We start from the raw sequence: 17,711 nt of genomic DNA on the forward strand, positions 1-17,711 counted from the left end.
ATTCTGTTTGAAAAAAAAAAAAACAGTTCAATAAGAAAAGTAATCATTTTCTAAATCATTCACTTTATAAGTATATCCATTACCTCAACAATGGTACTCTAGAAGCACATCTAACAATGATATTCAAATCAAAGTACATATTCTAATGTCCAATGAAAACAAATATTGCTGATACTACAGGGCTAGAGAATAAAATTTCATACAGCCTGATTCTATATAAAAAATTTCTTTGTGTCATACTTCCTTATAACTGATACTGAATTTATCACATACATGTACATCACATTATTGTGCATTATTAACTCTTAACTGTTCAGGGGTATATTGCTAATTTGCATATGTAATTGTCTTACTCCTGTTTAAGTGGGTATAGGGTGCAAAATGTATGGAGGAGAGTATGTAAACCTATATGCCATATGAAAGCTTAGAATGTGTAGAATTTAAAAATATGAATATTTTTGCATAATTACGTATGCAAATTAAGTTATGAATATTAATGAGCTAATTATAATACACAAAATATAAAGAAATTTTCAGATTTTCCACTTTTGTTGACAACTATTTGCATTTTATTATTAGAAATTCTTCACACAAGCATTACAAGATTTTAGAGCAACTCTTCAGCAATACATGCATGTCATAATTATGTCATACTTTTGACTAAAAGTTGTATTTTTTGTGAATTTAATATTTCACCTTTTTGGGTAAAAATTGTCATAAACTGTGTTGTAACCAATGACGGAAATAAGGCCTGTCAGTTATAACAGTACAATTAAGTCTGAACTCTTAGGAATAAAATAATTATTCTTTTAAGTTAAATCTGCAAGATAAGGAGTTTATTTTGATGACAAATATTTGCATGTATATGCAAATTTATGCAAATTACGATACATAATGTACAATTGTACATGTATATGAATATTCATAAGCCGTCTCCATGTGCACAAACGTATGTCCTGTATACACTCGTGCACAGTATAATCCAAATTTGTGCAGTTTTTGTTTTCATCTTACTGTAATAATTCTATATTTGTCTTAAAATATACATTTCAGCATGTTTGAAATATAAATTCTGTAAGCCACATTGTAAAGTGTACAAATCAGTGTATTAATATCACATTTTCCTGATATTTGTTCATATATCGTATTAAAATGAATGACAATTTACCATTACAGAATGCGTATTTGTACAAACATTAGTTTGCTTTATGTAATAAACTTTTACTATCATTCCTGAATTACAGTACCATTTTGTGTCATTACAGTATTGCTCGGAATAAAGTTGACACCCTTCCGAAGGGTCACGCATCTACCGCGAGACAGGCGTGACCCAAAAAATTACCACCAGCCGATTTCGCGCGTGAAATTCACGCGTCAATTTCACGCATGCAGCTGGCAGAAGAGAGGCCCAATGCTCACGTAAAACACGAGATTTTTTCAGATTTGATCTCTATTTGTCCATGTAGTTTGCGCCTCAACTCTAGGCACTTTTTGGTCAAAACACGACGCAATCCCGATGCAATCCCGTCGGTTTACTGACGGATGGTCTAATATCACTTGGTCTAATCATCAGATGGGCTAACAACATTCGGGCTAAACCCACTTAGTCCAATTCTCTTTTAATTCACCATCCCGTCATTTGCACTTCAAGATATTCAACCCGATAGACAGCGGGTTGAAAATCCTAAATTCCCAATAGCTAGACAGCGGGTTGAAAAACTGCCTCAAGCGCGCGCATCAGACGAGTCCCCGCTAGAAATCCATGTGCCCAGCTCCTGACCGAGTGACCCAGTTATAGTTACATATTTGGCTTAAAGGACGAGTAGATTATCTTTCCACTGTTTATTTGTGGAGCTAGCTCCATGGTTTATTTTTCAGTGTTTATGTTATCAAAGACGTCTTCCGTTTAAAGGACAAGTCTTGCTTTTTATGCAGGTTCCCTCATATTTCACTCTTTTAAATTCTCTTTAATTCCAAATCGCTATTTTCTTTAATTTGAATTAATTGTTATGCCTTGTCTGATTTGTATTCTCATAAGTTTTCTGATATTGTTTTATAATTTTGTTTGTACTTGTGAAATATGTAAAATAAAGTCAAATCAAATCAAGTAGATAATCTTTTTCTATCTTTTATTTTTTATCTTTTGTTCTTCAATTCTGTAATTTTAATCAGGTACGTATTTCATTCAAAAGAACAAGTATTTTCATCATTTTTCTATTCATCATTCAAAGAAGAAGATTCGCTTTCCATCATTTTCTGTTCATTGTTTTTTTTGTTTTTTTTAATCAGTAATACATCGTTCATTTAAAGGACGAGTTGATTTGCTAACCATCATTTTCTGTTTATCAATTCTGTTTTTTTTTCAATTTCCTCACTTACGTCTTTTAATCAAAGATTCGCTTTCCATCATTTTTCTGTTCATAAATTCTGCATTTTTATTTTATCAGTTACGTCGTTCATTCAAAGGACGAGTAGATTTGCTTACCATCATTTTTCTGTTCATTGATTGACCCTTTTTTCATTTAATCAGTTACGACGTTAATTCAAAGGACGAGTATAATTCAGATTTGAGTTTTATTATGAAGTTATGAAACAGAGATCTAGAATCAAGTTAGAATTAATCATAGTTATAGAACATTTAAATTAAAAAAAAACACAACCTGAACCAATGAGATGTGAAATCCATTAAGAATGGAACAGATATTACTAGATTTGCTAACCATCATTTTCTGTTCATCAATATTCTGTTTTTTTTTTTTCATCACTGACGACTTTTATTCAAAGATTCGCTGTCCATCATTTTCTGTTCATTAATTCTGTATTTTTATTTTATCAGTTACGTCGTTCATTCAAAGGAAAGTAGATTCGTTTTTCCTAATTTCTGTTCATTATTCAGTTTTTTTTTATAATTTCATCATTTACGTCTTTTATTCAAAGAAGATTCGCTTTCAATCATTTTTCTGTTCTATTCTGTATATTTTATCAGTTACATCGTTCATGGCAAGAACGAGTTGATTCCCTTTCCATCATTTTTTGAGTTCCATCAATTCTGTGTTTTGTTTTCATTGTTCATCAGTTACGTCTTTTATCTAAAGAAGAAACGCTGTCCATCATTTTTCTGTTCAACAATTCTGTATTTTTATTTTATCAGTTACATCGTTCATTCCAAGAACGAGTAGATTCACTTTCCATCATTATGACGTTCAGAGCACGAGTAGATATGCTTTCCATTTTCCTGTTCATCAATTCTGTGTTTTAATTTAATCAGTTTCGTCTGTTTATTCAAAGAACGAGTAGATTTGCTTTCCATCATTTTGTGTTTATCAATTCTGTGTGTTTATTTTATCGGTTACGTCTTTTATTCAAAGATGATTCGCTTCCCATCATTTTTCATTTTTTCGCTATCAATAACAGTTGATTTTATACCCAAAGATATTAATTTACAATATCATCATCATCATTTGTATATTTATTCTCCTCATTCAATTCTTCTTATGTCTTTCACTTCTTTTTGTTCCTGTTCTTCTTTCTTTACCTTTATCTTTACCATGTTCATTCGTTCATCCACCATATCATCTGTTGCTTCTCTCTTATCCTTATCTTCTTTATCCTTTATTTCTTTCTCTTAGCCGTCGTCTTCTTCCTCTTACTTTGCCCACTTTTCTCTTCGATCGGCTATCTTGAACCCCCCCCCCCCTTCCCGGAAAAAGAATACCCGCAAGTGGCCCTGCTTTAAATGCCTAGCATCAGCACTTTCTGAAAAATCTTATTCAGTCCCCGCCCCCCCTTGTATCTTCCTTAAATATTTTTTTTTGCATGTTGTGTTACTCTGTTCCCTTTCTCTCCGTCCATCATTCCAGCAACAGCCCCCCCCCCCTATAAGTAATATATCGTCTTTTTACGCCCGCCCGTATAAGACGAGACGTAACTTGGTATCACGCTCGGTATCCGTCTGTCCCTCCATTCGTTAACATTTCCTTATAAACATGATAACTCCAGTTTAACTTAACCCGAGGTTTATATTATTTGGTGTGTATATGATACAAGCGTCAAAAGGTCAAGTCACCACCTTCCACTTTTTTTGCTTGACCAATATACTCCATTTTCCGTGTAACCCGAGCGAACACAAAAACATTGACAAAATATCAAAAAAATGTTTGGTAAAACATGAAAATGTTTAAGGGAAATGTTAAAATCATATAACATGTATGGTTTTCTCAATGCTATAATACATTTTCCTAACGTTTAGCATTTAAAACGTATTTCCCTAATGTATTTTAGTAATATTAATAAAATGTTGCAATGATATATTTTTACGAATTGACTCGTTTTAATCCATGTGCATATATATTATCTCTTGCTAATTTGTTTATTTATATTCATTTTATGTTGCCCTGTGTACTGTTCGTCTATATATAGAACAGACAACCTGGACTTATTGTAATTGTTTCTCTTTTTATCAAGAACAGGTGATTTTATAAAAAAAAATATAATTCATTTTCAATATCAACATCTTCCTCCTTATCATTTTTCTCATGGCCATCGTCGTGTCTCTCATCACCACTCCGGGCCCCCAAATGCCGACTATATTGGACAATTTGGGGGTGGGCATTGATCATAGACTGGCTTAATCACTGATCAGTGGGCCGGCTTAATACATGTTCTATTCAAACAGTTACACAAAAGATCATTGTGTAACTTACAGTCTTCTCATTGTTAGCTGTTCTATAATCTTCACACCTCTATTCATTGTCCACAAAACGCGCCAGACGGTGTAATTAATTGACCCAAGTCAAGTCCACATATAGCTAGGGTTGTTCAATTCAACCACGTTTCAAGAGTAATTAATATACGAGTAGACATTCCTGATCTTATCTAATATCTGTATAAAAATGTACACATTAGATAGGGAAGATTGATACTGAAGAAATAAAACAATGTAAGAGTCTTGTACCGTCATATTATACATGTATGACTGATGGAACGATTGAAGTTAAAGAGAAATGCGAGAGAAGAAAGGAAAGAATGATCTGAAGAAATAAAATAATTAAATGTATATAGACTTAAAAGAGATTGAACAAGAACGGTAGAAGAATAAAAGATAAGACAATAACAATTGATAGTGAATAAAATAAAGGGATAGACGTAGAAGATATTCAACAAAAAATTAAGAGCGATAGAAGAAAAGAGGACCGAAACTATTGATATTGAATAATAAAATAAAGGGATTGACTTAATAGAGATTAAGAGAAATTAAGATATATATATATAGCAGGCGTATGTGTACGTGTAGAACAAGAGAGGTTGATACTGACTAAATGAAAGCAAATGATGGATAAATTGGAACGACTGATAAGAAAAGAAATACATGTAACCCATCCCCTCACCCATGCTGATGCCAGGCCGTCCTCGACTATACCCGATGTTCAAACTATAACTATGTTGTGCATTAAATGAATAAGGTAAGTTTGTCTTTCCACATTTCTAGCTGATTGTTTTACTTTAATCATTTTTCATACACATTCATGAAAAACGTACTGCGCAATTTAATGTCATTTAATTGGATATATTTCTTTTTTTTTATTTAAGTATATTGCCACTTCCGGACATATTGTTTCCATTGTTTTATTGCTTGGTTTTCCCTCATTCGCTCCCTCAATAATTTTAATCACATCATATCACTACTGAAGTTTAGGGGTGGATCCAGCTTTTTCAACGGGGCCCGGGGGTTGTATGCTTATTCAGTAAAATCTTACAAGTTGATAAAAAATGAGTTTCACTCCCAAATAAAGGCAATATATTCCACGAAAAATCTGAACATAAAAGCAAAAAGAAACCTAAACGAAAAAAAGTCAGTTCATGGCCGTATGCAGCGGGGGGGGGGGGGGGGATATATTGAAAACTTAATATTTTATTTTTTTTACAAAATTAATTAAAGGCATGCACGAAATGCTTCAATTGCCCTTTACAGAATGGAAAGACGCAATGACAAGCACGGTCACTTTTCTCACTTCCTTTCAATTTTTTTTTTATTTTATGCATCTTGCCCACCCCCCCCCCCTACCCGCGAAAAATTTCTGCATACGGCCATGGGTCAGTTCACTTATGTATGTCCGATATTTACCACAACAAATATTTTAATGACTCTCGATTGAAAGGGGGAGGGTGCTTATGCCCCCCCCCCCATCCTCTACGGCTCAAATTCACATTTTTTTTAATTTCAAAATTTTGCTTGTTTCGATTTCAAATGGGATTTTCAATTTCAGAAAAAAAATCCTTAGTACTTGTTCCCATTCTTTATAAAGTTCTCGCTATGCCTCTTAGAACTTGTTTTTTGTAGTATTTCTCGTTGATATTAGGCATAATCTATTCATTTTATTTTACTCCTAAATCATACTATAATTAAAAGAAAAAATCCATCTCGTGCGAGTACTCGTTTATGCTTTTGCAGATACCGTACCAGAAATGCACGAGCTCGAAAGAAAATCAGATTGCTCGAACTAAGTTACAACAAAATCACCAAATAGAAAGTATTTCGTGCTTTTTGTGCTATCCCAGTGATTGTTACTGAATCTAAACTCATTCTCTTCGGTAAAATGATACAGGTATTGTATTTTTTTAATGATGGACGTCCATTTTAGAGACAAATCGGAAGTATATGCACTGTCACTGTCCTCTCTGCCTCTGCTCACATGTACCGCCTACTGGTACCGTAGTGTACCGTACGGTGACTACCTAGCTTAGCTACCGTATACTATTCTCGTACTACTACTAGTGACAGTGTGATGATCATGGTAGCTAGCTAGCTAGTACTTAGTAGTACAATTCTTCAAGACTTAAGTTTAGCCCAGGCCTAGCGTTGATCGTATACCCATATATGCTTACTTTGTCTTTGTGGCAATGCAGATATCGACGAGTGAGATATATGTAATAAGCACATTACAATTACAAGCCTTCACAAGCAATTTTAATAATGTTGATTCTACTCGATTGTCATAATGTAAATGTCCAGTCAGATCCTTTTTATGCCCAGTCGCCATATTATTACCAAGTTAGTAAAGATCTAGTACCACTAAAGATCTATTTGAGAATATCGACTAGGAGTAGGATTGTAGATCTAGTCTAACCCATGCTCATGATTATGACAGTGCAGAGCTCCGATTTACCTCTATTCTGGATATGCTATCATAAAGAAATACGAAACCTGCATCATTGGACTGAAGAAGAGTAAGTCTACAACATGCACATACTAACGTTAGGTCTACATTTTTTAAAATACAGACAGCAAATTAACAATTACAATGTAAATGTTAATTTGCTGTCTGTATTTTAAAAAGATGTAGACCTGACGTTAGTACGTGCACATGGGCGAATTTGTAAGCAAACATAACCGAAGATATAATACTTACAGTTAATCAGGCCAATGTGATCCATTGTCTGACTTCAGTGGTTTATCTTTGTGCCTTCAGGCTAATCCACCGTTGGGTCTTAGTTAAGACCAAATCTTTACTTATATTGACAAATATACATCTATATATCAAATCAAATGCATGTTTCTAAGGAATGATAAGGGAAAAAATGAGTCGAGCAAGCATTAGCGTACCTACGGGGGGAGGGGGCAGAGGGTACAGACTGCCCCCCCCCCCCTGATGAGTCACGACCCATGCAAGAGACGTATCCCTGCCCCCCCCCCCTAACGAGCGAGCGAGATACAGATGGCCGCTCCTTTAAACTTGAAGACCTTTTTTTGGTCAATTTCTTTCTGATATGAAATCCGTAATTTGTGGTTGAAAGCCCTTTATTTTTATTTTTCTTGTCAAAATTTTTCCTGGTATAATATCTTTTATTTCTGGTCGAAGACCTTTTTTTTTTTCTTGTCAATTTTTTTGACGAATTTGCCCCCCCCCCCCCTTTGGAAAATCCTAGGTACGCCACTGCGAGCAAGAGATGACAGCAGAGGTGACGTGATTCAGTGAGAGGAGAGAATATAAAAACAATTCTGAAAACTACCATTTGAACAATGAAGATTAATAAAAATTGATAAAGATATATGGTTATGACAATCGGGTGACAATAAATTGACACTTAAATTTTTTTTTCTTTGTTAATTCATAAACACCAGATTGAGCGTCGCATAACAAAAAAAAAACACATACACACAACAAAAGGGATTCAAAAGGATTGAGAAGAGTGGAGTAGAAAAAAAGGGTAGGGATCGAGGGAGAAGTGAGCTGAGATAGCGATAGAGTAGAAATTCAAGAGTGAGACATGGGTCAAATGGAAATATATCAACATCAAAAACGATAAAAAATAAAATATGAGGAAACAAGGGAAAAGAACACTGATTGTAATTAAGCATGAGTCAGGGACAATCAAATTAAGCCCTGTACGTCCTGTGTTTGTGTGACTGGATCGAGTGGTGGGAGAAAAAAAGGAGTTTATCATTCCTTATATCATAATGGCGGAAGAATGTTTGGCAATAATGCACTGAAAATATGATGAAATTAAATCATTCTGGTTGCAAACAAAGTAAGAGAATGACGATAAAGGAATGTAAGGAAATAAACAATAGGTCTGTTTTTTCCAGCCTCGGCGTCTCTTGCTTAAAGGACTAGTCCACCCCAACAAAAACTTGATTTGAATAAATAGAGAAAAATTCAACAAGCATAACACTGAAAATTTCATCAAAATCGGATGTAAAATAAGAAAGTTATGATAGTTTAAAGTTTCGCTTCATTTCACAAAACAGTTATATGCACATCTCGGTTGGTATGCAAATGAGGGAACTGATGACATCACTCACTCACTATTTCTTTTGTATTTTATTATATGAAATATGAAATATTTTGATTTTCTCGTCATTGTCATGGGAAATGAAGTTTCATTCCTCCCTGAACACGTGGAATTCCATTATTTTAACATTTTGTGCTTCAGGCAAGGAGGTCCTAATCATCAAATTCGTAAAAATTGAAATACATGTAGAATTCAAACAATAAAAAACAAAAGAAATAGTGAGTGAATGACATCATTGACTCTCTCATTTGCTTGTAACTGGCTCGTTCACATAACTATTTTGTTAAAAATAAGCGAAACTTTGAAATGTCATAACTTTTTTATTTTACATCCGATTTTGATGAAATTTTCAGCATTGTGCTTGTCTGATTTTTCTCTATTGATTCAAATCAACATTTTTCTGAGGTGGACTTGACCTTTAATCTAGCCACCCCGCCCCCCTTTCTCTCCATTTTCTTTTGCTCTCTCTCTCTTGATCATTTCCCCCTCCATCTGTCTCTCGTATCTTTCGCTCTCTCCTTCTCTTGCTCGACTCTGTCCATTCTTATCTTGGATGCTCTATTTTCTTATAACTATTAACTACTTATCCCAGAAAGTACGTACGTGATCTCATCTCGACCCGACTTTCATTCAACGAAGTTCAGAAAGATGTAAATTTGAGGGCGATGACACGAGCGTGCATTAAAATTGTGCACTCGCGCCAAGCTCAACAGCTCTATGATCTTTTTTTGTTTGGGTTTCGAGGAGACGGCATCTTACGGCAATAAGTTGTTGCATGCTGTACATCGTAATTTCGAGAGAGACATCGCGGCAAGTCAGCAGGGCTAATTCGAGCCATGTGAGTTGTCCAAATGGTGACATTTTATTAGTTATCAAATCAATATCTCTTCGACAGAAGATCGTCCCTCCTTCTGCGGTATTATCGCGGTAATACACGAGATTTTCATTTAAAAATCTCGTGGTACATTACCGTGGTAATTTCTCTCAGAGCGCGACTCCCGCCGATGGAAATTTGCTGGTGGTAATCGCGCGCGACCCGATTTCACATCGACTTACGCGGTACAGCGCGGTAAAGCGTCAACTTTATTCCGAGCAATACTGTATTTCTGTAACAATTCTTCAGAATAAATTAACCAGAAATCCCAATACATTTACAATCATTGATGATGTATAATGTGAGTTGTACCAATTCACACGAAGAATTTTAAGTCATTCACATACTGAACAGAACTTGACTACCAATGATTTAAAATTCAAATTGAGAGGCTTTTTAACCTCCTCAAACATTAGTTTGCATTATGTAATAAACTTTTACTATCATTCCTGAATTACAGTACAATATTGTGTCATTATATCTGTAACAATTCTTGAGAATAAATTAAATTAGTAATGTCACATTAACCAGAAATCCCAATACATTTACAATCATTGATGATGTATAATGTGAGTTGTACCAATTCACACGAAGAATTCTAATTCATTCACACGAAGAATTCTAATTCATTCATATACTGAACAGAACTTGACTACCAATGTTTTAAAATTTAAATTGAGAGGCTTTTTAACCTCCTCAAACATTAGTTTGCATTATGTAATAAACTTTTACTATCATTCCTGAATTACAGTACAATATTGTGTCATTATATCTGTAACATTTCTTGAGAATAAATTAAATTAGTAATGTCACATTAACCAGAAATCCCAATACATTTACAATCATTGATGATGTATAATGTGAGTTGTACCAATTCACACGAAGAATTCTAAAATCCATTCATTCACATACTGAAAAGAACTTGACTACCAATGTTTTATATCGAGAGGTTTTTTAACCTCCTCAATCTGGAATGAAATATAACTCAGTTTGATACCATAAATAATGCAAACATACATGTAACAAAACTCAAACTTCATGATGCTGAGCCTGGGATTTATGCCACTCTCTGAAGCAGTTTCTTTTGGCATTGAAACAGAGAAATACAGCACAAGTTTCACATTTTACACTTGATTTCACCTCAACCTTTAGTTTCCGAAAGCACACCTGACAGTTTCTTCGCGTCATTGTCCAATCTGGCATATGCTTAGGCTCAGCATCATCCTTGTCCTGTTTATCATGTTTGGTTTGTGAAAACAAAGGGACTTCTGTTTCATCAGTAATGTCTCCTAACTGACAAGCAAGCTCTTCCCTAAATTCAAGCTGCAGATAGGTGGATCCACGTTGTAATTCAACATTATTTGGGTACTGCTGTTGAAATAGTTTGAATAGGATATATGAATTCACAACTGCTATGTCCACCATATGGTAAAACAAGGTTTTCCACCATTTTATTGTTTTTCTCAAAGTATCATATTTACCAATTAACTGGTCCGAGCGATCAACGCCATTCATGAAACGATTATAGTCTTGGAAAGCATTAGGTTGGCGTACAATATGGCGTGAAAATTTACCATTCACTTTTACCCTCCGGAGAGTATGACTGGCTGCATCAGCTTGGTGAATTGTAGACATTAAGGTCACCGTTTTATTGTCTTTCCATTGCATAGTCAAAACAGGTCCATCCCTGTCCCATCGCATTTGTCCCTTCTTTGATTTTTTTGCCCATGATTTAAATGTTTTCTTGAAATGCGATGGAAAGTCTTTCCTGTTGGCGAGGGCCGTGCCACATGCTAATATACCACTAGCTTTCAAATCTCTGAAAAGTCTTGATGTAGTGTAAAAATTGTCACAGTACAGATGGTACCCCTGATTGATAAGCTTCTCACATAAACGAATGACGACATCATATGCCAGACCATGTTGCACCCCTTCAGCTTTGCGACCCGTGTAGACCTCAAATTTGCATGTATAACCATTTGCCGAATCCGCGAGGACCCATAATTTAAATCCAAACTTTGTTGGTTTATCGCGGATATACATCCTGAACTTAAAACGTCCCTTTGAACGGACCATTCGTTCATCAATTGAGATGTTTTGAAACGGTTGATACAACTCCTGACACATGTTGTTAATGTGGTCAATAAGAAAGCGAACTTTTGCCAAGGGATCACCTTCCTCTTCATCCGTGGGATCAACCACATGAAGAAAGCTATTGATAGCTTTGTATCGATTCTTAGTCATAAAGGAACGCGCCCATATCCCATGATAGAGCGTTTTGGTTGACCAGTAACGATCTATATTCGGCAGCTGGACAAAGCCCATATATATCAGAAGACCAATGAAAGAATACAATTCATCCGGTGTAACATACGTGAAAGATCCATCACTATTTAGATAACTTTGCCCGTGATCTTTTCTTGCATTGATGAGAGCATAGGCATTTGTGAAATAGCAGATTTCTTCAATTATTGAGAGAGTAAAAAACAACTTGAAGAAGTCAACTGCCTTGGTGAACTGTGATGCTGATTTTCGGGTGCGAATTGAAGAAATTTGTACGCCTGCTTGACGATGGGGTAGGAAAAACCGAACCTCCTTTTTTGATGGTCCTGCATGATCCGTCTCATCGTAGCTTTTGTCCCCAATGTTGATTCTGATAATGAATTAAAAAGAAAATAAGGTTGATAAAGTTTTAAAAAGTAAACAACTCAGTATTTCCATGATCTCATTTCCAATCACTCAAGTAAATTGAAATCAAATCGGACATCGGCATGTGTTGAACATTATTTGTCACTTCTCCTCACTTTCGGCCGGCGTGGCTTACGGCCGCTGTCTGCGCAAAATGAAACTGTAATCAGCTATTTCATGGGAATATGCTGAGGTAGGCCTACATTGGCATTTAAATATGGAAAGCAAAGAAGTCAATGTAAGGATTAGTTAAGCAAGCCGTTATTTGAAAGACACGATGCCTTATCATATTCCTGTAAAATTGATAGCCAATACATTTTGTGCGGATGGCCAAGAATGAAGAGCAACAACTACGGTACCGTAGTCTGAGACTCTGACATGTCTGAAACAACCTCAGATTTGATTCTTCCCAATGTCCGAGTTAAGTTCAATTTATGAAAGTGATTGGGAATGAGAAATTCAGGAATTTCTGTAATTTGGGTGGAATTTCGTTTGGTGAAATTCAAAATACGATACTGCTTTAGCGCCGTGGTTACTCTGACCATAACTTACACAATATACTACATATGGGACCGTGATATGGCATTTACTGTGATACAGCAATCTGATCTATGCATCATGAACACAGTGAAGAAATGACATAATTTGCTGTCAGACATTTAAAAAAAATCTGGAATAGTGGGTCTAATATGAAAATAAATGTTTACTTAGCGGAATCATGTCACTTATGACCTCGAAATAAGTTCCAAAATAAAGAAAAAACGGGTTTCAGATCATTCTAGACGTACTGAATATTCCGATCGATCGTACACAAAAACAGCTGTTGGCTGATGCAAAAGCCCCACTTCCGGGTTGACACATTCGAATGTAAACAAACAAAAACAACAATTTTCTACAATTTGGCCAGGAATATTGCCAAAAGATCATAAATCTAAGATTTAAAATACATTTCGAATAATTTGTATAGCTTTTTTCAATAAAATATAACGATTTACTTACGTGATTTTAGGCCGTTTTGAAGACAACACGTCTGTCCCGTCACGTGAAGCTGAACTTACTGAAGAGTTATCATCATCGTCACTACTGCTAGTGAAACAATCACTCAAATCTTCGCTTGAATTTGACAAATCTGGGGCATTATTTCCATAGTCGATGTCATCCGATGGTAAATTGGTGTCATTACTTGACAATAATCCCAGTTTCATGGCCATATTTGATGATTTGAGCATAAATTTTTACGATAGATGATGCTTATGTCTCACCGAAACCCGTACAGTCGTCGCACATACAGGCGCGTAGTGTGTGAATTTACTACCGCTTGCCGAGAATGACCTTTTGGAGGGGTTCGGGGTTGAGGTATTTGCCGATCGTTTCCGAAGTATTCCGGCTATTTCCATATATGGTGTACCATCCGAAAGCTTGGAAATAGCCGAAGAGAATGATATGTCATTCGGCTATTTACGATAATACATGGCTATTCAACTCAAGATTTAGTTTCGTGTTACATTTGGATCGTTCATATATGAACGATTTTGGACACGCTGAACGGGTAAGAGTTAATAACCATTTTTATCAATATAAAAGTTCTACATTACCCCAATCCTACCAGAGAATAAATAGCCATTTTCATGATAATTATAGAAATCGTCAACATGAAAACATTATATCCATTCATAGAAATTAAATGCATCATTCATCATGAACTGAGGAATGACTAGTAACTAAAATCAAGCACAATAACTGCTGCATTCACAGATAGAGAACAAAAATTTGATTCGATGAAATTAAAAAAAAGGAAGTTCAAGCATATAAGTGTAATAACAAATTGTTTGACAGCATCTTAATTTCAATTTCAGTTACACTGGGAAATTTATACACATCCAAAGATATGCATCTTCAATACTACACATTTCCTCCACAACATGTTTTTGTTATAAACTAAGTATCGTTTCCTGATGTTTTGAAAATAAACTGAAAAACATATTCTAATTTCATCAGACAAATTTGTAGGTTGGATTGATAACTGCAATGATATAGTCTTAAGGTTGTGTATTCTGACCAAGCCTCCAAACATAATGGCCCGAATTCACAAAGGTGGTGTTGAAAACCACCGGTTGAACCCATGGTTAATGCAGATTTTCTGTATCAATTACGCTTAATTTGCCGCGTATACTGAAAAGTGTCCAATGCTGATGCGTGCTTTGGTCACAGTGCGCAAAATTGATGCCTGTTGCCATGGTTAAGTATGCTATTTTATTTATGAGTCCACTGTTTTGAATTAATGAGCTTACTGTTAAAACAGTGGACATTTTTTAATATACGCGGTAAATAAGCGTAATTTATACAGGAAATCTGCATATACCATGGGTTTAACCGATGGTTTTAAAAACCACCTTTGTGAATTCGGGCCAATGGGAACAATCCCTCTGTTCCTGTACTAAAGTTTTCAAGGACCAGTAGATTATTTTACCCTCTTATCAACAGTATATGTTTAAATGATGTCACTTTCAAGGTCAATGATACTAACCCATTACACGTACATTAGGACCTTGTTCTCATCTTCTTTCTTAAACCAGTTCAGTAAAAAAAAAACCAGTTTAGTGGAAACCAGTTTAATGTGTATAGGAACGCTTGAAGCAGCCTTGGAAGTGATCTTACGTGGTCTTGCAAACCTTGTGACGTGGTTTTCAAGACCGCTTTGCCTCGTTAAACTGGTTTAAGCGTAGGTGAGGATATGACCAGCCTTTGAGAAGTGATCTTTACCCAGAAGTACAATAGTTTGTGCACATTAGGAATGCTACTCAGAAGTTAAGTACATTAGCCTACATTGCAGTTTCAAATTTCATGTGAAACATTTGACCCCCCATGAGAGCATTCCCATAGCAACAAGATTGCAGGACGTGAATTGGTTTTGGAAATCAGTTCAGGAGATTGTGATGAGAATAAAAAAATAAACCTTCAAAATATTTTGTTGACAGTATGAATATATTTCTTCACTATATCACAGCTCACTTAATAATGAGAAAAAAAAAAAATACAATCATACTTTCAACATATTCCTTTACTGGCCTTATATTCATTCATCTACATTCATATCACAATTTATTTCATAAGTGAATAGTTTGTATTGAAATGTTAATATGGATCTGTTATGTTATGTTTTCATGTTTTGTTTTGTTATGTCTTAGGGCTGTTTGGGAAACAAGAATATTGTTGAAAAAGCTACCCTGATTAGAAAAAACAAAACAAATAAATGAAATAAGATAAAAAATTATTATCATATAAGACCACTAACCTGAAGAGATCTTAGTCTTGTTTCCAGCTGGCTGACGTCCGACATATCACCGTCCGTCTCAAACAATCTCCCTTCGATCTGCGTCAACCATGTCCTCAGCTGACCGATCACATCCTCGACCTCCAACGCCATGCTCATGGCCTGCTCCGCGCTGCCAAATACACATGCAGCTGGACTCCTGTCGAGGAAGAACGAAGGAATGTAAACAACGCTTTACAATGTAGCTTTACATAGGTTATTCCCACCCAGCCTCTTAAAAGATCAATCCTCACACAAGGAGCTTCTAATGTGAAACTTCATATACTGTACATGTACGTACTTACCGTTATAAAAGCTGGACGAATTAAAACAAGTGTTATTTCAATCAGAGTCTCGGTTGCATTATATTGTATGCAATAACAATGACTTTCTATCGATACTGTCGACTAGCTCATTTCCTTATAAACCGTATTGTTTTGGTCTGTCTTTCTCACTTTCTCTCTCTGTGTTGTTGTTTTTATGCTTTAAGTGGAAGTTACCATTCAAGCTTAGTTTTAAATGAAGTATAATTCTTCTGAAGACTTTACAATGCACAGAGGTCAATCCCCCAAAGTCAGTATCATTCATAAATTAGAGCACAATGACCGTTCAACCTGCAAGGTCAAATACACATCCTATATCCACATTACCCATATACAACACAGATGCACTTTAAAGCCAATAGAACAATCAGCCTTGTATTATAGCATCACCTCAAGTCCTTACTACTCAAATCTGGTCAGGCTTCTAACCCATAATGCAACATTCTCAGCATTGTAGTCTTGTAATATAGACCCACTTAATCACAATATGCTATGTAACTACTCAATACATCTTTACTGCAGTGAATATGTTACCAAGTTGCAAAACAAGTCCTTTCCAAAAACATTTTTAATTCCTCTGTACAAATAAATTCATACGCTAATCTATTCTCTGTACTATTAATAGTTATCTCAAAAAGGTACATTTTTAAGACGGTCAATGAGAGACCGTACATGGTGTTGGTCAAGGGAGAGTTTCATGAAAGGACTTGTTGAACGTTTCGTCCGAAAAGTCCTATTTTATCTGACAGTTACCATAATAACAGTGATTGTTAGCCAATGAAAATCAAGGAAAGATGTCAGATCTGACAACTTTGTGGGCGTGTCATGGTCTAGTGGTTAAGACTCTCATCTTTCAATCTGAGGGACGTGGGTTCGATTCCAAGCCAAGGCGTGTTTTCCTTCAGCAAGAAATTCACCAACATTGTGCTGCACTCAACCCAGGGGAGGTAAATGGGTACCAGCAGGAAGTACTTCCTCAAAAAGCTGTGAGCACCGGAATCAGTAGACTAGCTTAGCCGGGATAATGAAGGAGCCCCTTGAGCACCTAACAAGGTGGATACGTGCGCCATATAAGTCCTCTATTATTATCATTTATCATTTACAACTTGTCAGATGAAAAATATTGATGAAATGATCTGCAGATCATGCCCCCTTTGAAGGATCTTCTAGAGAGGCATATTACCTTGAAGTGTTAGCCTTGCGTGCCAGGAGTGGGCTCGGTGCGATGTGCTGTTGCAGTGCGAGCCACTGCTGGTTGAGAGACTCTAGCTTGGTGCTGATATCATCGGCAATCCTGGGTTTGGAGGCCATGAGCTGGATCCCTTTCCTCTGTAGCTTGCTCCTGCTCACCTCCCTCAGCTGCAGCTCCTGCTCATAGCCCTACAAGGAGAACAAAAAAAAAAAGAAATAAAATCAAAATATCATTAATGATTGATTGATATCTGACAATAATTATGATCGTTGAGGTATATGGACAGTGCATGTTATACTATATGCGGCAGAAACTATATTTTGCATGAATGTAATAAAAAATGCATCCTACTGGCAATATTGTGGTACGTGCTCAGACCATAGGGATGCGAAGAAAGTGCGCTTCAAGAATCATCAACAGAGGACCAAACACATTATACCTTGTTTGTACAACATTATGGCACACCTCTTTGGTGGATTAAAGATATTGTAATAAAACAGTGAGTACATGACACATGATCGTGTAAAT

General features: G+C 35.8%; 1 protein-coding gene across 2 annotated transcripts in view; it reads right to left on the minus strand.

Moving 5' to 3' along the window:
• Positions 1-13,836: 13,836 nt before the first annotated feature.
• Positions 13,837-17,711, minus strand: part of LOC129264152 (A-kinase anchor protein 6-like) — a 38,634-nt gene continuing 34,759 nt past the window's right edge. For both annotated transcript variants that reach the window (XM_064102858.1, XM_064102859.1), the window contains exons 7-8: positions 17,175-17,371; positions 13,837-15,828 (exon numbers count right to left, since the gene is read on the minus strand). In XM_064102858.1, coding sequence (XP_063958928.1) covers positions 15,633-15,828; positions 17,175-17,371 — 393 coding nt within the window. In that variant the 3' untranslated portion in view covers positions 13,837-15,632. The remainder of the gene's footprint in view (positions 15,829-17,174; positions 17,372-17,711) is intronic.

This window comes from Lytechinus pictus, chromosome 7, assembly GCF_037042905.1.
Source record: "Lytechinus pictus isolate F3 Inbred chromosome 7, Lp3.0, whole genome shotgun sequence".
Lineage (NCBI taxonomy): Eukaryota > Metazoa > Echinodermata > Echinoidea > Temnopleuroida > Toxopneustidae > Lytechinus > Lytechinus pictus.